The 23,762-nt window shown below is 37.7% G+C and overlaps 1 protein-coding gene across 3 annotated transcripts in view; it reads right to left on the reverse strand.

The window, feature by feature from the left end:
• Window positions 1-22,936, reverse strand: part of LOC136879149 (uncharacterized) — a 37,499-nt gene extending 14,563 nt beyond the window's left edge. Inside the window, exons 1-2 of one of the 3 annotated variants that reach the window (XM_067152902.2) lie at window positions 22,831-22,936; window positions 12,247-12,305 (exon numbers count right to left, since the gene is read on the reverse strand). In XM_067152902.2, coding sequence (XP_067009003.2) covers window positions 12,247-12,305; window positions 22,831-22,917 — 146 coding nt within the window. In that variant the 5' untranslated portion in view covers window positions 22,918-22,936. Of the gene's footprint in view, window positions 1-12,246; window positions 12,306-12,406; window positions 12,542-22,596; window positions 22,728-22,830 lie in introns of those variants that run through there. The other 2 variants (XM_067152903.2, XM_068228952.1) reach the window with 2 other exon arrangements.
• Window positions 22,937-23,762: the final 826 nt, after the last annotated feature.

Below are 23,762 nucleotides of genomic sequence, written 5' to 3' on the forward strand. Positions count from 1 at the left end.
TGTTTCCCTCTGCCTTTCTTTCCCATCTCCTTGCCTTCGATCAAGTTCTTTATGAAGTCATTATGCCGGAGAATGTGACCAAAAACTTATGTTTTCTCCTTTTTATCATTGTTATTAAATGTCTCAGGGTTTTGATTTCCTCTCCTTGGATTGTGATTCTCTTTCCAAATTCTTCTTTGATTTCATCACTGCCTATTCTATATAAACATTGAAAAAGAGGAGGGACAAACTGCAGCTTTGTCCCACCCCTTTCTGGATTGCTGCTTCTTTTTCATAGCCCTTGATTCTTATCACTGCAGATTGATTTTCACATAAATTGTAGATAATTCTCCTTTCTCGGTATCTGATCATGATCACCTTCAGAATCTCAAATAGCTTGGTCCAATCAACATTATCAAATGCCTTTTCTAGATCTATGAACACCATGTATGTGGGCTTGCCGTTCTTAAATCGATCCTCTAAGATCAGACGTAAAATCAGGATTGCTTCACGTGTTCCTACATTTCTTCTGAAGCCAAATTGATCTTCTCCAAACTCAGTTTCAACTTGTCTTTCATTCTTCTGTAAATAATACATGTTAGAATTTTGCAGGCCGGAGATACTAAACTAATGGTGCAGTAGTTTTCACGCTTGTCAGCATCGGCTTTCTTGGGAATAGGTATAGCAATATTCTGCCAAAAATTGGATGGCACTTCTCCTGTCTCACACGTCTTGCACACTAAATGGAATAACCTCGTCATGCTGGTTTCTCCTAAAGCAGTCAGTAATTCAGAGGGAATGTCATCAATTCCAGGTGCTTTGTTCCTGTTTAGGTCTCTCAAAGCTCTGTCAAATTCTGACCTCAAAATTGGGTCACCCATTTCATCAGCATCATCAGCCTCTTCTTGTTTCAGAACCATATGGGGCCGATGACCTTCGATGTTAGGCCCATTAAAACAACAAGCATCATTTTTCTGCCTTGTCTCCTTTTCCTAGAAGTGGTTTTCCATCTGAGCTTTTAATATTCAAACTCCTAGTTTTCCTTTCTCCAAAAGTTTCCTTGATTTTCCTGTATGCAGCATCTACCTTTCCTAGGACCATACTACTTTCAACATCCTTGCACTTTTCCTTCAGCCATTTTTCCTTAGTTGCCCTGCACTTCCTATCCACTTCATTCTTTAATTGCCTATATTCTTTTCTGCCCTCTTCACTTTTCGCATTCTTGTATTTTCATTGTTCATCTTTTGAGTTATGCACTGATTCTTAGTTGATCTTTCCTTTCTTCCTAACATCTCTTCAGCACCCCTACTGACCACATTCTTCAAGGCTGTCCATTCTTCTTCTACTGTGTTTCCTTCAGTCTTTCCATTTAGTCCTTGAGCAAGATGCTCCTTGAAACAATCCTTCTCACTGGATTCCTTCTCTTCTTCAATTTCTTCAACTTCAGATGGCATTTAATGACCAACAAGTTGTGTTCAGAGTCCATGTCTGCTCCTGGGAAAGTTTTGCAATCCAACACCTGGTTTCTGAATCTCTGCCTAATCATAATGAAGTCTGATACATTCCAGTGACTCCAGGTCTCGTCCATGTGTACAGCTGTCGTTTGTGGTTTTTGAACCAAGTATTAGCAAGGACTAGATTGTGATTGATGCAATATTCACCCAGCCGACTTCCTCTTTCGTTCCTTTGTCCCAATCCAAATTCTCCTACTGCATTACCTACCTTCTCTTCCTTGGCCTACCACTGCATTCCAGTCTCCCATCACAATTAGATTCTCACCATCTTTTACATACTGTATTTATTCTTCTATCTGTTCATATATTCTTTCGATTTCCTCACCATCCGCTGAACTAGTAGGCATATAGACCTGCACTATTGTAGTGGGCATTGGTTTGGTGTCTATCTTGTTAACAATAATCCTTTCACTATGCTGGTCGTAGTAGCTTACCCGCTGCCCTATTTCATTATTCATTATTAAACCAACTCCTGCATTACCCTGTTTAATTTTATGTTGATAATTCTGTGGTCGCCTGACCAAATTCCTGTTCTTCCTGCCAACTTACTTCACTTATACCAACTACATCTAATTTTATTCTATCCATCTCCCTTTTCAGATTCTCTAACCTACCACAACGATTCAAACTTCTAACATTCCACGCTCGGACTTGTACAATGTCATTATCCATATTCCTGATGATCGCCCCCTCTCGTGAAGTCCCTACCCAGAGATCCGAATGGGGGACTATTTTACCTCCGAAATATTTTACCCGGGAGGAAGCCATTATCAGTACATCATTCATACAGTGAGAGTTGCATGTCTTCGGGATTTAGTTACGGTTGTAGTTTCCCATTACTTTCAGCTCTGTAGCAGTATCAACACAGCTAAGCCATGTTGAGTATTATTACAAGGCCATATCAGTCAATCATCTAGACTGCTGCCCTTGTATCTTCTGAAAGGCTGTTACCCCTCTTTCAATGAACCATTCGTTAGTCTGGTCTCTTGACAGATAGCCATCTGATATGGTCGCATCTGTGGCTGGGCTATCTGCTTCATTTGGACATGCAAGCCTCCCCATCGCAGCAAGATCACATTGTTCTCAGGGGGTGAATGAGCGTTAGCAGGACAAATACATCTTATAACCTCACCCTTGAGGGAGAGAAGATTGAATGTGTGAATACCTTTAAATACCATCAAGTATGGAACATAGTTTGGGACAAGGTAGTTCCTTAGAGGGCTAAGCAGACCATGTTTGAAACGTATCTGTGTCTATCATGACATGTAGTCTGGAGAGTGGCGTCATACATAAAAGACAAGAAAGTCAACTGCTAGCTTGTGAAATGAAGTTTCTTAGATCCGCTGTACAGAAAACAAAGAAAGACAGAATTAGGAATGAGATATGAAGAGACCTGCAGGTCAGCCTCACCATAGAAGAAAGGCCGAGTGCTGCAAGGTTGAAGCGACTAGGACACGTTAAGCGGATGCAGCTGACTTGAATTCCAAGACAGTATTTCGAGAAGACTGTTCTGGGACGAAGACCGATTGGACACCTTAACGAAAGGTGGTGAGACCAGATCTGAGAAAACTAATATAAGATGTCCAAGAGAGAGAAGAAGCATACTAAGGCAGTAACAAATGGAGGCACATCGTTCTAAAACATACTACCTGGTTCACTGGAAGGAATTCATCATGATGATGTTAGCAATTGAAACTGAGTTCGTATTAAGATTAAGTCTTTTGTAAAGGTGGTAAGTTGATATAGATGTTGATTCCCACAGGAAACATGAAATATTTGTCCTGAATGAATAAATTTATAATACCAATGTAATGGTCCGTTATTGGACATTATAAATTTTCCAGCTATCTCATTCTTGGTGGTAAGGTGGTAAGTTTTCAGAAAATGTAAAACTTGCGTTTTGAGAATGCTTTTGCAAATTTGGTCTCTTCTAATCATGATACAGTGAGAGGTTTAACTAATAAATTTTGTGAAATGGATGTTCTGATGCAAAACTGAACTAAAATTCTGATGTAATGCTGAGGAGTTCCACTACATCAATGCAGACATTAGTACAGGAGACAAAATGTTTCTGTGTGGTCAGCACAGAGTCACACGTTCAGAATTTAAATGAAATCCTTACAAATTTACAGTTGTCAATGCATTAAAGAAGCAGACAATGAGAAGAGAGTACAATATTGTCAGCAGTTCCAATCGTTTATCAATCGACAAGGACTTGGACAGAATTTTCTTCAGTGATGAAGCATGGTTTAACCTTTCTGGATTTATTAATAGCCAGAATATGCATATTTGGTTGTCAACTACAAGAAATGCCACAAAATGCACAAAAACTGCTGTTTCCAGAGTGCAACTTTTTTTTTTTTTTTAACATAGTCATTACTTCAGAAGTTTACTGCTCAGACATATTTACCCATTCATTGCCTTTCTGAATGAAGATGAAACTGAAAGATGTTTCTTCCAGCAAGACAATGAAACCCTCCCACATATTTAATCAATCATTGGGACTATTACATGAAGTCGTTGGGGAACAGATAATGCGCTTGAGAACGGTTGGCTGTTGAGAGAGCTCTTGCATTATTGTAGTGATAAAGTAGTGAAAACCTATTGAAATAGCTTAATTTTGTGTATATCTGATTCATTTAGTGCTGTTTATATAGTGGTGTTTAGTGCTTGTTGGTAGAAATTGGGAGTAGTAATAATTATTTAAATTTTGTAACAAGTAATTCAGTTGGTCTCCAGTAAATTACGTTTTCTAGGTTAAGTAGGCTAGCTAGGTGCACCTTGTTTCGAATTTAGGTTTAGGTAATACTTTAGGTAACAATATTAACTTTAAAAATATTTGTAAATATCTGTAGGTTCGTTGCTTGTACTTACAAAGGCAGATTATCATAAGGAATAGTACCGTAACTTCTGCAGCAACTTCTCCGGTATTTCGTATAGATATACGTTCAAACTATCGCGAAGGTAATAATTTACTACATTAAAAAACACGACACGCCTGTAAACTTCCATTTAAAAAGAAGTTAAAGAGATTACACGGTAATAGTTAACAGTCGTATTGTTATTGATTATTGTCGCTCCTCATATTCAAATATTGCACTGTTGGCTACAGTCGTGAACAAAGGGTGTAGTGTAGTCAAGTAAATATAAATAAAAATCAGCTGACCTTGTATTCCATTCATTTGTACTTCTGAGTAGGTAGTTAGTATCCGTAATTTATATTTCGCTCCCTCGATCTTTCAGTATTTATGAGCGGTTAGCTAATAATAATAAAGTTCATATATCCCAGTAATTGCAGTTCAAGTCCCTGGAGTAGTAGTAGTAATTTTGATAGAAATATTTGAGAAATTATTATAGACAACCTCGTATTTTTCAGTAGGCCTAATTAAGGACACTTTTTTTTTTCTCCGTCCCGTGGAGTAGGGAAAATAATAGTAATCCACCAGCTGTAATAATCACATAACCACATTTCAGTAGAATTGTAGTGAAGAAGAGGTATAATATATTAGATAGTATCTTGCCAGTTATATTCGTGTTTTTCTTTGTGTACGGCAATCCTTTTGATACTTAAGCATTTAACCAAACGCAGTGTAGTGTAGTGTAGATACATTGTAGTATAGATACAGTAGCCTACATTTAGATAGTGCCGTATCTTGCCTGCTATATTCGTGTGTTATCTTTCGTGTATATCTATTAGACCGTAATACTAATAATAATTTGTCTAAGCATTTAGCTTCGTTGGTAATCTTTGAGTACAGTAGTTCTTGCAAATTTCATATCTGTTGTGCTTAGTAGTGACATACGGTACGGTACCGGTATCGTAATTAGGATACGTCTGAAAGTAGTTTAAAAATTAATGTAGTGTACTGTACAGTAGTATACGAGTAATATCCTATTAGAATTTAGTGTGCTTATTTTATTATTGTAAAATATTTGTGTAGTACCGGTACTGGTGTAGTAGAGGTATCCGTAGAAACTCTTACTAAAATATTGTTGAAATTAGGATAGGCTTAATTGCAGTTTGGAATTGTGTAGTTCTTGTGTATTACTTTCGATATTCAGTAATTAACAGCAGCTTTTATCCTGTTAGGAGTTGTAGGATTAAAAAAAAAATAGAGCACGACTAAGTAGTATTGTAGTGTAGTCGTATATTAATTACCTTATTGTTGTGTACTACCCCAGACAATATATCCCTCCGTTCATTTATTTTTTTGCAAATAAGTTATTTTATTTTTTAATTTAAAATTTTCCCCCCGTAAAGAATGGCTAAGTAGCGCGAGTGTACTTATTGTGGGTGTGTCGAGGCATTGAGGGGTATGAGGGAGGAGTTGGAAAGTTTGAGGGAGATAATTAGGATTCTCACAGAAGACAGGAAGGAAGATAGGACTCCCTCAAACAATGTACAGGTTACAGTAGGTGTACAAGAGGGAGGGGAAGGAAAGGGAGGAGTTGTAGAAGACAGGTGGTCTAATGTTCTAAGGGGAAGGAGATTGCAGGCCAAGGGCTCTATTCAGGATCAGAATTCAGGACAGGTGTCTGTGCGAAATCGGTACGAGTCACTCCAGGTAGAACAACAGAGGGAAGATGAGGGACAGGGAACTGTTGCTGAGATGCGTGGAAGTAGGAGGAAGGGAAAAGGTAGGAAAGGGAAATGTAGAGTAGAGGATAGGAAAAGACAGGTGGAACAGGGTCATGGGAAGGAGAAAAGGGAGGAGGAATTAGCTTCTGCAGCTATCAGGAAAGATAGGGCTGACCAGGAGGGGAGGGGATCAAATGAGGTGGGTAGGGTTGAGGCTCTGGTAATGGGGGATTCCATCGTTAGACACGTGGGGAAAGTGTGTGGAGGAAAGGGAACCAGGGTAGAATGTTATCCAGGAATTAGGTTGAGGCAGATGTTGAGGAAAGTAGAAGAGAGGGAGGAGGGGAAGGAGAATGTGGTAGTGTTTCACGTTGGTACCAACAACGTAAGGCAAGCTGATATAAGTACCAACATAGTTGGAGATGTGTGGGATCTGGTAAATGCAGCACGGGTGAAGTTTAAGAAAGCGGAGATTGTTATTAGTGGAATACTGTGTAGGAGGGATACTGACTGGAGGGTGATTGGGGATTTAAATGAGACTATGGAGTGGGTCTGTGGGAAACTGGGAGTGAAATTTCTAGATCCTAATGGGTGGGTAGGAGATAGGGATCTGCGCTCGGATGGCCTTCATTTAAACCGCAGTGGTACGTATAAGTTAGGAAATTTGTTTGGAAGGGTAATAGGGAGGTACATTCAGGGAAACGGGATGGCCTAGGGAGCGGTGATAAGGGAACAGGGAACTGGAAATCAAGTAGGGATGACATAAAATTGTTAGTGTTGAACTGTAGAAGTATTGTAAAGAAAGGAATAGAATTAAGTAATTTAATAGATATATATTTACCAGATATTGTAATAGGAGTTGAATCATGGCTGAGAAATGATATAATGGATGCAGAAATTTTCTCACGGCACTGGAGTGTGTATCGTCGAGATAGGATAGGAAAGGTGGGAGGAGGAGTTTTCATTCTGGTGAAAGAAGAATTTGTAGCTACGAAAAAGTTAAAGATGAGACACATGAAATTCTAGGTGCAAGGCTCATTTCTAAAGATAATAGGCAACTTGATATATTTGGAGTGTACAGATCGGGAAAGGGTAGCACTGATGCGGATTCTGAATTATTTGATAGGATAGTCAGCTATGTGGGAAACGACATGGAAAGAAATGTGATTGTAGCGGGAGATCTAAATTTGCCAGATGTAAATTGGGAAGGAAATGCGAACGACAGGAAGCATGACCAACAAATGGCAAATAAGTTAATATGGGAAGGACAGCTGATTCAGAAAGTGATGGAACCAACCAGAGGGAAAAATATTTTGGATGTGGTGCTGATAAAACCAGATGAGCTCTATAGGGAAACTGAAGTAATAGATGGTATTAGTGATCATGAAGCTGTTTTTGTGGTAGTTAAAAATAAATGTGATAGAAAGGAAGGTCTTAAAAGTAGGACTGTTAGGCAGTACCATATGGCTGATAAAGCAGGTATGAGGCAGTTTCTAAAAAGTAACTATGATCGGTGGAAAATGGTAAATAAAAATGTAAACGGACTCTGGGATGGGTTTAAAGAAATTGTTGAGGAATGCGAAAACAGGTTTGTACCTTTAAGGGTGATAAGGAATGGTAAAGACCCACCTTATTATAATAGAGAAATAAAGAGACTAAGAAGGAGGTGCAGACTGGAAAGAAATAGAGTTAGAAATGGCTGTGGAAGTAAGGAGAAATTGAAGGAACTTACTAGAAAATTGAATCTAGCAAAGAAGGCAGCTAAGGATAACATGATGGCAAGCATAATTGGCAGTCATACAAATTTTAGTGAAAAATGGAAGGGTATGTATAGGTGTTTTAAGGCAGAAACAGGTTCCAAGAAGGACATCCCAGGAATAATTAATGAACAAGGGGAGTGTGTATGTGAGGATCTTCAAAAGGCAGAAGTATTCAGTCAGCAGTATGTAAAGATTGTTGGTTACAAGGATAATGTCGAGATAGAGGAAGAGACTAAGGCCAAAGAAGTAATAAAATTTACATATGATAACAATGACATTTATAATAAGATACAAGAGTTGAAAACTAGAAAAGCGACTGGAATTGATAAGATTTCTGGGGATATACTAAAGACAATGGGTTGGGATATAGTACCATATCTGAAGTACTTATTTGATTATTGTTTGGCCGAAGGAGCTATACCAGATGAATGGAGAGTTGCTATAGTAGCCCCTGTGTATAAAGGAAAGGGTGATAGACATAAAGCTGAAAATTACAGGCCAGTAAGTTTGACATGCATTGTATGTAAGCTTTGGGAAGGCATTCTTTCTGATTATATTAGACATGTTTGTGAAATTAATAACTGGTTCGATAGAAGGCAATTCGGTTTTAGGAAAGGTTATTCCACTGAAGCTCAACTTGTAGGATTCCAGCAGGATATAGCAGATATCTTGGATTCTGGAGGTCAAATGGACTGTATTGCGATTGACATGTCTAAAGCATTTGATAGGGTGGATCATGGGAGACTACTGGCAAAAATGAGTGCAATTGGACTAGACAAAAGAGTGACTGAGTGGGTTGCTATATTTCTAGAAAATAGATCTCAGAGAGTTAGAGTAGGTGAAGCTTTGTCTGACCCTGTGATAGTTGAGAGGGGAGTTCCTCAGGGCAGTGTTATCGGACCTTTATGTTTTCTTATATATATAAATGATATGAGTAAAGGAGTGGAATCGGAGGTAAGGCTTTTTGCGGATGATGTTATTCTCTATAGAGTGATAAATAAGTTACAAGATTGTGAGCAACTGCAACGTGACCTCGAAAATATTGTGAGATGGACAACAGGCAATGGTATGTTGATAAACGGGGCTAAAAGTCAGGTTGTGAGTTTCACAAATAGGAAAAGTCCTCTCAGTTTTAATTACTGCGTTGATGGGGTGAAGGTTCTTTTTGGGGATCATTGTAAGTATCTAGGTGTTAATATAAGGAAAGATCTTCACTGGGGAAACCACATAAATGGGATTGTAAATAAAGGGTACCGATCTCTGCACATGGTTATGAGGGTGTTTAGGGGTTGTAGTAAGGATGTAAAGGAGAGTGCATATAAGTCTCTGGTAAGACCCCAACTAGAGTATGGTTCCAGTGTATGGGACCCTCACCAGGATTACTTGATTCAAGAACTGGAAAAAATCCAAAGAAAAGCAGCTCGATTTGTTCTGGGTGATTTCCGACAAAAGAGTAGCGTTACAAAAATGTTGCAATGTTTGGGTTGGGAAGAATTGAGAGAAAGAAGAAGAGCTGCTCGACTAAGTGGTATATTCCGAGCTGTCAGCGGAGAGATGGCGTGGAATGACATTAGTAGACGAATAGGTTTGAATGGCGTCTATAAAAGTAGGAAAGATCACAATATGAAGATAAAGTTGGAATTCAAGAGGACAAACTGGGGCAAATATTCATTTATAGGAAGGGGAGTTAGGGATTGGAATAACTTACCAAGGGAGATGTTCAATAAATTTCCAATTTCTTTGAAATCATTTCGGAAAAGGCTAGGAAAGCAACAGATAGGGAATCTGCCACCTGGGCGACTGCCCTAAATGCAGATCAGTATTGATTGTATATATTGTATAATAAGTGTTATGATCACCTTAGTCCCCAGATCTTACAGCCCCCTATTATTTCCTCTGGGGTGCCTCAAAATCCTTGGTATTTAAGAATAACCACAAAACAATTACGTCAACTCAATTACATGGAAAACTCTAAATAAAGTGTTTGAAAATAAGTGCAAAAGAGTCTAACTCAGTCTTCAACAGCAATGATGACATTACCAGTATCTCCTGTAACAGTAATTTTGCAAAATTTAATTTAATTTAATAAATCTTCATTTTCAATAATGTATATGTCGCTAAGTTTAGTGGAATCCATTGTCAATGCAACGGAGTGTACTAGCATATCTACTTCACTGTGGAGAGTTTTGCCATGCACTGCAGATTAAAGATGGAAGAATGTATGAAACCCAAACCTTAACAGTGCTTTTTGAAAATGTCAGAGTCTGTTCTTAGTCTAGAGTAATTAAATTTTGCTTTGCCTCAATGTATACCTTTATGAGATAATTTAGGAGGGTCTTCCAGAGCAATATGTCTATTCTAAGCTGAAATTCCCAGCTTTAAATTTCTCAAACCATGTATAGACCATTGATTCATCGATAGCACTATCTCCATACGCTACACATAAAGCTTTTACACAACTGTGCAGTGTTCCTTCTCTTTTTATAAAAGAGTAAAGGAGGCTGTGCCTCCTACTCTCAAGCGAACCTAATGTGTGGACAACTAAAACGGTGAATTATTTAAGCAGTTACTGTGATCTTAAAAAGCAGTATGAATCTACAGCTACACACACCACTTCTAAAATTGCTCTGCAGAAGTTAGGAAATACCAGAAGTGAAGAATGTTTGAATCTGACATTTAAAATAAATTGTGATACAATCATGCAGAAGTTAACAATAATTTTTTTAAGTTATTGGTTTTACGTCAACAAACTACTTTTTTAAAATGGTTTTGGAGACACCAAGGTGCCTGAATTTTGTCCCAAAGGAGTTCTTCTATGTGCCAGTACATCTACTGACACAAGGCTGGCATATTTGAGCACCTTCAAATATCACCAAACTGAGCCAGGATCGAACCTGCCGAGTTGGGCAGCACTGTACCATCTGAGCTACTCAGCCCAGAAATGCAGAAGTTAGAAGTAATTGATATATTGTCAGCTGTTCAATTATGGAGACTTGAAGTGGAAATCAGCAGGATGATACAACTTGGAAATGTTTTCTGTCATGGAGTATGAAATTTCCTACGGAACAAAGAAGATTCTTTTTAAATGTGACTTCAACTACCGAGTTGCAGGCTTTCTGAAATAGTGCCAACCCTAGCTGACCTGCCTACCAATTTCAACATTGCCAGTCTGAGTAGCTTGGACGATAGAGCGCTGACCTTCTGAGCCTAACTTGGCAGGTTTGATCCTGGCTTAGTCCGGTGGTATTTGGAGGTGCTCGAATACGTCAGCCTCATGTTGGTAGATTTACGGGCACATAAAATAACTCTTGCAGGACAAAATTCCGGCACCTTGGCGTCTCTGAAAACCGTAAGAGTAATTAGTGGGATGTAAAACAATAACATTATTATTAAAGATATATATAAACATTCCAATTGTGCTATTATCTAGCAATAAAATTAAGAATTCTATTGGACAGATCTTGTGGCTGAGTTAATTTAGTTTTGTCAGGTGACACTCAGACATATGAACCTTCAAAGATGGTTGTCAGAAGTGTCATGCTGCACAAAACCTATGCTTCGGTGGAATTTTGTATTGTCCTAGGCATGAAAACTTTTCCATATACTGCTTTCAGTAATTCTGATCCAATGCAGATTGTTTTAGTCCACAGTCACTTGGCTCTTCATTGCATTTTGCATTTACAAAGCATCATCATCTTATTTCATGTTATTCGCTTCATAATGTAATTTAATTGATTTATATTTTTTATTCAGTTTATATCATTTAATTATGTTAAGTTGAAATTCATATACTGTAGAACCACAGTCTTCACTACATAAATGTACAATGAACCATTTGATTGAAAAATGAAATAAAACATTATTAAATGCAACCTGTCCGGTTCCAATTATTATACCATAATGAGAACATGTGTACAATACGTATTACATATCTATCATGATATGCAGTTGAGACCCTTCTCAAAGGAGAAAATTCAATGCAAGAAGAAAAAAATGAAATCTCTATGTTAGAGAAGACAATAAAGACTGATAAATGAAGATGTATGACCGAGAGAAAAAATTATAAATGTTGAGAGAAAAATAGATTGACATGTTTGGAATAATATTAAATGGTATGCCAAAACAAACTAAGAAATTCCAAATGAAAGACATGAAGGACCTTGGAGGACCCTTATTAAGATGAGAGAACATGATGAAGAATAGCATGAAGCAATGGAGACCTGGTATAGAACAAGATGGTGGGTGGAAAGTAATGGAGATAGTAAAATGGAGAGGAACTCTGCTTTCCTTGCCTGGTTCCATCTGAATGAGAGAAAATGATTATAATTATCGTTCTTGGGAGTATCAAGATCAGTGAAGAAGAAGAATAAGCAGAAGAACGGCAAATTAAAAATAGATTTGAAGGCAAACTTACTTCAGTGATCGATTCATTGATGAAGATGATCTTTCTGCAGATCCTGGTGCAGGAGATTCCTGGAAATTACAGTTTATCTCAGATTATTTAATTTGACTGATTTATAGCATTATTCATTATCATTTATCTTAATTATGTTCAGTTGAAATTCATATACAACATGGGAGGTAACTTAGTACAAGATGGCACAGTATAATGAACTGCATGTGCACACAGGTCTGTTGCTTATCACAATGCATGACTGCTGTTCACTTGGCTCCATTCCAACCAAGGCCAGTAACTTGCACAATCATTTCACATGAGTGTTCCATTCACTGAACTACTCAACACATATCACTCAACCAGACAATAACCCAGAACCAACTCGATTGTTACTCAACAACAACAACAACAACAACAACAACAACAACAACAACAACAACAACAACAGCAACAACAACAACAACAACAACAACAACATGTTTGCAGTGAGCCTGCTTTCATATGCCAGGTGATGAAGATCTGGTATCTTCAGGGAGTGCCCAGAATAGGAACATTCTAGGTTTGCTTTCCAGAAAATCCATGGAGGTTCCAGACGAAAAGCACAATACAACAAGAGGCCGTCACATGCCCTCAGGCTGGCTGGATACTCGCCAGTCTGACTTGCTTCTCTCTTCCAGGTAATACCGAAGGGGGATACAACAGGGCTGATAGTTGCATGAGCACGAAACAATAATACCATAATGAGAACATATGTGGGATTATTCCTAGGTATGTTTTAGAGAGTAACAAACTTGAACAGATTATTCATGGGAAAAGTTATCTGAGATAAAAAGGTGTTTGAAATGGTATGGAAAACATTGACAGAGGCACAGATTGGGAATGAAACAATGAAGATGGTAATAGCATTGCATCAAAATTGGGTCAAACTAAATGATTCAGAGTTGGGACAGGCTTAAGACAGGGAAGTGTATTGTCTCCCTTACTCTTCATTATCATCATGGATAGAATTCTACATAATATCAAGGAGAAAATGATGGGTGAGCAAGTAAAGTCTATGCTTTTTGCTGATGACATTGTAGTTTGGGGAGGTAATGAAGAGGAAGTACCGACACAAGTTAATTTATGGAATGAGGAGATAAGGAATTTTGGAATGAATATTAGTACTGTGAAAAGTAAGACTTTGATCACGACAAGAGGTAACAGAAAATCCAGGTGAGTGATAAAAATAGGAAATGAACCTCTTGAAGTAGTGATCAGTTTTTAATATTTGGGCAGCGTGATATCACAAGATGGAAATTTGGATGGAGAAATTGATTTAAGAATACAGCAGTCTGCAAGTTTCTACCAGTGTGTGAGAGACATAGTATGGAACAAAGATGTGCCAATGAAGTGCAAGAAGATTTTATACTCGTCCCATTATAAACCTATACTGACCTATGCTTCAGCAGCCTGGACGTTAACTAAGCTGAACCCAAGTAAGATACAAGCAGCTGAAATGAGGTTCCTGAGGAGCATACAGGGAAAGACAAGATGAGATAGAATATGAAATGAGGAAATAAGGAGAAGCGTGGGAGTGTATAAACTTCAAGAAGAGATTGATAAAGCAAAGCTAAAATGGTTTGGACACTTGATGAGAATGCCAGGAGAGAGAATATCAAGGAGAACATTCATGGATACAGAGACTGGAAAGAGGTCTAGGGGACGTCCTAGAATGAGATGGAGGAGCTCTGTTGTGGACTGTATTGCAAATAGAGGAGTCAATAGCAATAAAGTACTAGAAGAGGAATGGTGGAAAGATCGAGTAAGGTGGAGGGCTTTGGTACACTACCCTACCCAGAGAGAATCTGGAAAAGGGAATGGATGAAGGAAGAGGTTTTTGAAATGTCCACATGTTCAGAACCCTTGAAGAAAATTCTCTTGCACTCAGCTCAATACCTCCTGGTTTTGACTGATGATGTGAGCAACTGCAAACACACATTCCATTTCCTCTTGCAGGACTTCTACGTCTCTGTATTACACCTTAGATTTCAAATGCCCCCATAAGAATAAATCTAAGGGATTTAGACAGAGGTTCCTGTCGAGCAGCCGATGGTGCCTAGACCTGATACATTGTTACAGTGCATTGTTAATGTGCGGGGGTGGTCCATCATGTGGAACCACAAGTGCTATCCGGTGTTGAGATAAATATTCCTACAGTAGTGCTGGGAGTATGTCTTCTACAAACTGTAGGTAGGGCAGACAAGTCAGTCTTTGAGGTGATACCACAGGCCCTCATTATATATATATTTTTCTCATTATATATAGCCACTGTTAAGCAGCTAGTTAAGGACATTCTTCCTCCAGGAATACAGATATATTATAGACTGGATGGGAAACTCTTTAATTTGAGCTGTCTAAGGGCGAAGACTCGTACACTTTCTACAGCATTAGTCGAGTTACAGTATGCTGATGATAATGCAGTTGTAGCTCAGTCTGGAAAAGAACTAGTGTTAATCCTGAGTGCCTTTTCAACTGCATACAGAAAGATTGGTCTCAGACTGAATACCAGTAAGTCACAGTTTCTCTATCAACCAGCCCCTGGAAAAAATCATAGAGGGATCAATGTCTCCATCGACGGAGTGAGCCTTCAAGTAGTAAACTCCTTCTCTTGCCTTGGTAGCATCCTCTCATCAAGCACAAATATAGATTCGGAAATTCAATTCAGAATCAACCGTGCAGGAGCATCCTTTGCCAAACTACGATCCTGAGTATTTGACAATCATGATGTCAATGCTGCAATGAAGATCTTTGTGTACAATTCAGTTATAGCTCCCAGCTTACTATATGGATCTGAATCCTGGACACGCTACAGGCAAATGAACATGGGGACACAGTAATCTTAGAATTTTGAACAGCAATGCTACTTGCTTTACATCGCGCCGACACAGATAGGTCTTATGGTGACAATGGGATAGGTGGTGGTGGTGGTGATTATTGTTTTAAGAGGAAGTACAACAAGTATAACACTAATCAGACAAAAAAAAGAAGGGATCCGACACTTCGAAAAATGAAGATATCGGTCAAAGAAAGACAAGGGCCACGAAGGGCGTGAAAATGAAAGACTCCCTAGCCCTCGCAAACCTAATAGCGTCAGGGTCGGAAAAGAACAACAGTTGACCAAGGGAGGTCGGATAGGATAGATGAAAGTGAGGAGCCTGGCACAAGTAAGTGGAAGCAATGCCAGGACTCATGACGATGGGATAGGAAAGGCCTAGGAGTAGGAAGGAAGCGGACATGGCGTTAATTAAGGTACAGCCCCAGCATTTGCCTGGTGTGAAAATGGGAAACCATGGAAAACCATCTTCAGGGCTGCTGACAGTGGGATTCGAACCCACTATCTCCTGGATGCAAGCTCAAAGCCGTGTGCCCTTGACTGCACGGCCAACAGGTATGAAAGAATTAAAAATGATAGTGAGTAACAGTATTCTGGTTAATCACTTACATCATTGCTCAATGCTAACTGTTAAGTTAGGTCAGAATCAGATGTTGAATCACCACTCTCCCCATCACCATCACTGGATTCTATATCACCTAAGCGTAAGACAAAACTGTCTACTGCATCTTCCATTAACTCATCCTTCTCCCAGAACTCGTTTTTGAGGTTGATGACGTGTTGGTCGAATTCCTCCTAGTCAGCAGGTGTCACTGATGCGATAGCATTCGTTGTCACTTCCTGCAGCTTCGTTAACGAGATGTCTCCCAAAATATTCTGTTCTCGTACAGTTCTTTTGATTTTGGCTCAGGCCAGCTCGATAGTACTGAGTTCACACATGTAAGGAGGCAAACGTAAAACTGTGTGCCCATACAATCTCAGTAATGCATCAAACTTCTAGATCAGTTTAAAAATATAAAATTTGTTAATTTTTTCTGAAAATTTCACTCTGGTCTCTTTTAACCATTGCACCATATCACTTTTAACAGCATACCAAGAAGGTACTTTGTTTGCTTCACTGCTGTGGTCAGGCGCATTGTCAATTACTATAATACTTTCAGAGGGAAGATTAGGAATGATTTTTTTCACTCACCCACTTAATGAAAATTTATTCTATTCTCTTGGCCATGGTAATCTCCTGTGGCCTTTCCTGCTCTAAAAATCAACTTTGCTCTATCAATAAACCCTCTCTTAGAACCAGCATGGACAAGTATAAGCCTATTTAAAGAGCTCCTGTTGGTTGTTATGCCCTGAACACCGTCACTCAGTCAACATTTATTAAATGTAAGGTTATTGTCTACCCAAAATTCATCAATATAAATGATGTCCCTGTTCTGAGAATGGTAAATTCTCATGCATCTTATATAGTTACTCGCCAATAAACAACATTTGGGTGCTCAATCAATATTTTCCTGCTACTGGTGCATCTCTTCCAGTTGAACCCCATATCATGTAACAATTTTCTTAGAGTGTGCACCTTCCACAGAAAGTTCATTTTCACTAGAATTGCCTTCAGCAGCTTTGGTGCTGTGGTAACAATTCTCTGAACTACATAGAAGTTGTTTATGATGTCTCTTATGACTCTTATGACTCATGAACTTCTAAATTCAAATTCAAGACCTGCTGTTTTACTATATTAAAACTTACCAGAGTACATCACAAGTTGGAATATATAACACAATAAAATTTCTTCATGACAAAGGTCCATAAAATATGACGCATACCAGCCTCAGAACATTCTCCAAGATTACCTCACACAGCTAAAATTAACATAACATAGAAGCAAAGGAACTACACAGAAGATAGAAGAATGGAATCTATTTAACATGAACTAAAATTTTTAACAAGTGTCTACCTATACATACCAAATTTTAATGTGTTAAAACTTTTTAAGTGTTTTATATTATGGCCCATATGTTTTAATATGTTCTACATACTCATCTTCTAACTTATTGTAACTTTTTACCTTGACTACTGATATTTTAATTACATGCTACTGTATACATTTCCATCCCCCATTAGACATCCGGATGTCTAATACAATAACAACTTGTGAATTGTCTAATGGATGAAAACAAATCATGTACTAGCTGATGATGGCCGTTAAAGAGCTGAAACCAGTACTAGTTTAATCTATTTAAAATAAATTGTGTATTGATTGGTGGAAAAACACATTTCTTATCTAGACATTATACTGTCTTTACAAAACAGTTACACAGAAATAAGAACAGAAATGAAGAGCAACAACAATAACAATGGATAAATGGCAAACAGTAGAGAAAGGAACACAAACAAATGCAGAACAATGCAATAACAATAGCTGGATTACAACTGACAAGAGCAAAGAGCTGCCAGTAGAAGATAACTATAAAGTTGCCTGGGTAATAGCGGGGTTGCTACAAATTGCATTACGTCGCACCGACACAGATAGGTCTTATAGCGATGATGGGACAGAAAAGGTCTAGGAGTGGGAAGGAATCAGCTGTGCTCTTAATTAAGGTACAGCCCCAGCATTTGCCTGGCGTAAAAATGGGAAAGCACAGAAAACCATCTTCAGGGCTGCCGACAGTAGGTTTCGAACCCACTATCTAAATAGAAATTCTAAGTTCCCATGGAGGGAATTAGATATTTTTCCACCAATAGAGCATATCAAAATTCAGATAAAAAATTAGATGTATGGTTTTTCAGGCGTTTGCTCTATTAACCAGCATTTCGTCTTCTATTGGTGGAAAAATATCTAATGCCCTTCATTGGAACTTAGAATTTTTATTCGGAATTGCTAGGCGGGCATTAATTCCACTGTGGAGTTTTATCTTCTGTATGCAGTTATCAGACTGCGCCTGTTAAATAGGCTTCTGGTAAGTTCACCTGCATACACCCCAGGGTCAGTGGGTAGGGTCTGACACATCCCACTCTGAAGAGTCTAGTGTCAGACCTAAGACAAAATGCTGGTTAATAGAGCAAACGCCTGAAAAACCATACATCTAATTTTTGATCTGAACCCACTATCTCCCGAATACTGGATACTGGCCGCACTTAAGCGACTGCAGCCATTGAACTCGGTTGCGGGGTTGCTGTGATAATGATTACGTCACTGGTTCTGCTGGCAAAAACCCCTTAGCCCTGTGCCTCACCGGGCATATGCATTCTTCTGATCCCCAAACTATACATGACTTCTGATATAAAGGAACTGGATAATTTTTCTGCCAAAATGCAGTAAGAAAAGTAATTGTACTTATAAATTTTATGAAGTGATAACAAATAACAACATGTGGACATTTAAATCAGATAATGCTGGGCTGAGTGGTTCACGCGGTTGAGGCGCTGGCCTTCTGACCCCAACTTGGCAGGTTCGAACCTGCCTCAGTCCGGTGGTATTTGAAGGTGCTCAAATACACCAGCCTTGTGTCAGTAGATTTACTGGCATGTAAAAGAACTTTTTTTGCTAGTTGCTTTACGTCGCACCGACACAGGTAGGTCTTATGGCGACGATGGGACAGGAAAGGTCTAGGAGTGGGAAGGAAGCGGCCGTGGCCTTAATTAAGGTACAGCCCCAGCATTTGCCTGGTGTGAAAATGGGAAACCACGAAAAACCATCTTCAGGGCTGCCGACAGTGGGGTTCAAACCTACTATCTCCCGAATACTGGATACTGATTCACAATTAAGTATTTATTTATTTTCCACCTAGTCGATACAATGATTGCTTAAGGCAATTTTAAAGGTCAAAAGTGGTACATGTTTCGTTTATTATCAACATCTTCAGCCACATAACACTGTTTAGATGAAAAATATATAAAATTGACAAAGTAATGCTTTAGAGGAAGTGTCCTTAAAATTAACATAAGATTGACAAGATTAAAACAAACAAATAACTCAAGAGAAAATATATAAATTATTTCTACAATAGAAAGCAGTCGTCAAGGAAACACTTGTACAATATTCCATAGAGAAATTGTCCTAATAAATATTCTTTTCTTAATAATTCATGAAAAAAGATCAATTTATAAATTAAAAATTATACAATTTATAAGTAATTATCGAAATGAAGAAATCCTGATATCACAGTGCGGCTCTTATTATTAATGTAGATGAAAATATAACTAATTCCTAGTTGTCAAATCTTATTAAGCCTGCTTTCCTTTGGAACAGTAACTCCTGTCATTCTTTCACAGTTTTGCGCCGGGTGTAATATTGATGATGCGTTCTTCCTTGCTCTTGCACCTGAGGAGGTGGAGGAGCGGGGGATAGAGGTGTGTCAAGAACTTCCTTGCTGTCACCTATAGCTTCAACTGAGGAGGAATAAGTTGTAGGGCTATCTGTAGGTGGAGAAATTCCAATTCTTCTTCCTTGATCCTTCTCAAGCATTTTCAAATATACTAGAATTTGATAATATAATGGATTCTTATATTCTACAGCCTCATTAAGGTTATCATTTTTCTTTACAAGTTGGTCTAGATGAATGTACAGGTCTTCATATGTGTTCATTAAGCTGCTCTTTTTTAACTTTTTTATGATGGTCAGGTCTTGTTCTATGTTGGTAAATTTATGACCTGTGGCAGTCATGTGTGATCCCATTGCTGAGAATCTTCTATGTTTTTCAGCATTCACATGTTCCAAATATCTAACTTTAAAATTGCGGCCAGATTGTCCTATGTATGTATTCTTACATTCAAAGCATGTGAGTTTATATATACCGGAATCAAAAAATTTATCTTTTTCCGAGAGATTTATTGTATCATGGTTGAAAATACTATGTTTCATGTTGTTATTGGTGGAAAATGCAATTTTGAAATTTTTTCTCTTAAATAAATTTGTTATTACATGAATGTTTGGATTATTATATGTGAACTTGATATATTTTTCAGTTTTACTAGGTTCGACTGCTAATTTAGATTGTTGCTTCTCTGAAAATTTATTAATTATTTTATCAATCATGTTATTGTTGAAACCATTCAAGAGGGCTTGTTACGTTAACAGAGCGTTTAGTATTCCTTTATCCAAATCTGAAAGGAATAAAGAACTGTTGTTTATCCGACAACAAGCCCTCTTGAATGGTTTCAACAATAACATGATTGATAAAATAATTAATAAATTTTCAGAGAAGCAACAATCTAAATTAGCAGTCGAACCTAGTAAAACTGAAAAATATATCAAGTTCACATATAATAATCCAAACATTCATGTAATAACAAATTTATTTAAGAGAAAAAATTTCAAAATTGCATTTTCCACCAATAACAACATGAAACATAGTATTTTCAACCATGATACAATAAATCTCTCGGAAAAAGATAAATTTTTTGATTCCGGTATATATAAACTCACATGCTTTGAATGTAAGAATACATACATAGGACAATCTGGCCGCAATTTTAAAGTTAGATATTTGGAACATGTGAATGCTGAAAAACATAGAAGATTCTCAGCAATGGGATCACACATGACTGCCACAGGTCATAAATTTACCAACATAGAACAAGACCTGACCATCATAAAAAAGTTAAAAAAGAGCAGCTTAATGAACACATATGAAGACCTGTACATTCATCTAGACCAACTTGTAAAGAAAAATGATAACCTTAATGAGGCTGTAGAATATAAGAATCCATTATATTATCAAATTCTAGTATATTTGAAAATGCTTGAGAAGGATCAAGGAAGAAGAATTGGAATTTCTCCACCTACAGATAGCCCTACAACTTATTCCTCCTCAGTTGAAGCTATAGGTGACAGCAAGGAAGTTCTTGACACACCTCTATCCCCCGCTCCTCCACCTCCTCAGGTGCAAGAGCAAGGAAGAACGCATCATCAATATTACACCCGGCGCAAAACTGTGAAAGAATGACAGGAGTTACTGTTCCAAAGGAAAGCAGGCTTAATAAGATTTGACAACTAGGAATTAGTTATATTTTCATCTACATTAATAATAAGAGCCGCACTGTGATATCAGGATTTCTTCATTTCGATAATTACTTATAAATTGTATAATTTTTAATTTATAAATTGATCTTTTTTCATGAATTATTAAGAAAAGAATATTTATTAGGACAATTTCTCTATGGAATATTGTACAAGTGTTTCCTTGACGACTGCTTTCTATTGTAGAAATAATTTATATATTTTCTCTTGAGTTATTTGTTTGTTTTAATCTTGTCAATCTTATGTTAATTTTAAGGACACTTCCTCTAAAGCATTACTTTGTCAATTTTATATATTTTTCATCTAAACAGTGTTATGTGGCTGAAGATGTTGATAATATACGAAACATGTACCACTTTTGACCTTTAAAATTGCCTTAAGCAATCATTGTATCGACTAGGTGGAAAATAAATAAATACTTAATTGTGAATCTATTGAAGTGCGATACGGACCATGAAACTGATTTTATGTAATACTGGATACTGGCCGCACTTAAGCGAGTGCAGCTATCGAGCTCGGTTGTAAAAGAACTCTTGTAGGGCAAAATTCTGGCACCTCAGCATCTCCGAAAACCATCAAAAAGTAGTTAGTGGGACATAAAATCAATAACATTATTATTTATTAAATCACATAATATGCTTAACAAGTGAGCTAATCATATCAGAATTAGATAAAATGTAATACAGTACTTGATGAATGTTGCAACATATTTGAAACATTGGCAACCTGTACACAACATAATGACTCAACCCTGCTGAAGAACATACATTCACTGTTTCATGAGTGAATGCGAACTACATGACAACGAAAAGTTTTCCTTTTAGACAGACTTAAACTGAATGTCACAATGAATGAAAAAAAAAAAGACCCTTGCAATATCTCAGTGTAAAAGTTAAATTTGGTCTTGGAAAGCTATGTAAAATAACAGGATAGGTCCCTCTGATCATGAAATGGATAGCTCTATCCCAAGGAAGACAACTGTCAGCTGAAAGGTTAGGGTCTAAAATTCTTCATAATAATTGTATGGAATTCTCCTAAGCCAATAGGAGTAACATAGTCTAGAAAGCTAAGAATAATGGCCAAGAGGATTCATTGTGCTGACCACATGACACCTCGTAACTGCAGGCCTTTGGGCTGAGCAACGGTCACTTGGTAGGTCAAGGCCCTTTGGGGCTGTTGTGCCATGGGGTTTTGTTTTGATTCAACAGTAGTAAATGACTGATTTTGCCTACCTTATTTTTCCTTTTAATACACACATGTCTAGTATTAATTTTAACATGAAATCATGAAAATCATGTCAGAAAATTTATGCCCAAATTTAACAGATAACAACTTTAAAGAAGGTAAAGCAGCATGGATCAATCATGCAATAAGGTAATGTAATCAAATTATAGATTGAGCATGATTCTGAGGGGCAAAACAAACTAATTTTCAGTGTTCAGATATATAAATAGATAAAGTGATGATAACAGCATACCTGCTTATTTGGACAAGTACAAAATTCCATTGTGCTTCAGAGAAAAATCATCCACAATCCATGACAATTCAAAGAGACAAGATAAATTCCCACAAAGTTCTTCCATTCCTAAAGTAGATTTTTGAGCATACACTTCCTTTTAGATCTGTCATATGATTACAAAAGGCAAAACAAACTTAAGTGTTTGGGTACACAAATAGATTAAAGTGATGATAACAACAGCATACTGCTTACCAGTACAGAATTCCATTGTGTTTCAGAGCAATCCACAATCCATGGCGATTCAAAGAGACAAGACAAATCCCAACCAGGTTCTTCCATTCCTAAGGTAGATTTTTGATCACACACTTCCTTTTATATCTGTCACAATATCTCCCTTATCAGATAACCTCTCAGATAAAAGTTGTCCTGTACAAGGAGGAGAGCATGTTCATAATAGTTGACATATAATTATCATCAAGCAATAGAGATAAGGAGATTCTATTAAAAGGGGTAACCCCTGGGGCTCTCAACTTTATTTACAGTTTGGGTTACCAACTAGGACAAAGTATATTGTATACATTAGAATTTAAACACTGAAACTGCAGTTAAGTAAGATGAGAAAACTGGAAGCAACAGTTTAACGAGAGTGGAACAGTTACAATAATAATGTTATTGGCTTTACGTCCCACTAACTACTTTTACGGTTTTTGGAGACGCCGAGGTGCGGGAATTTAGTCCTGCAGGAGTTCTTTTATATGCCAGTAAATCTACCGACATGAGGCTGACGTATTTGAGCACCTTCAAATACCACCGGACTGAGCCAGGATCGAACCTGCCAAGTTGAGGTCAGAAGGCCAGTGCCTTAATCGTCTGAGTCACTCAGCCCGGCTGGAACAGTTACATGAGACTTATAGACTATATATTGATTCTTGAGGTTGTACAGGTGATTCCTCAGTATCTGGATCGACCCTTTCAAAGTGTATAGTGTGTGGCATTGATTCCGGAAAATCTGCCACTGGATTCCAAGGGATTTGAAAAATTCTACAACAGATCTTGGAATTGTCCCACAGCTTCAATCATTAGTCCCACCACGCACAATTCATTAATGTTATATGTAGAGCCTGGATTTCCATGCAAATGCATGTTTTTAAATAAGCTAGCTACACTTCTCAAACTTTGCAAAT

This window comes from Anabrus simplex, chromosome 8 (assembly GCF_040414725.1).
Source record: "Anabrus simplex isolate iqAnaSimp1 chromosome 8, ASM4041472v1, whole genome shotgun sequence".
Classification (NCBI taxonomy): domain Eukaryota; kingdom Metazoa; phylum Arthropoda; class Insecta; order Orthoptera; family Tettigoniidae; genus Anabrus; species Anabrus simplex.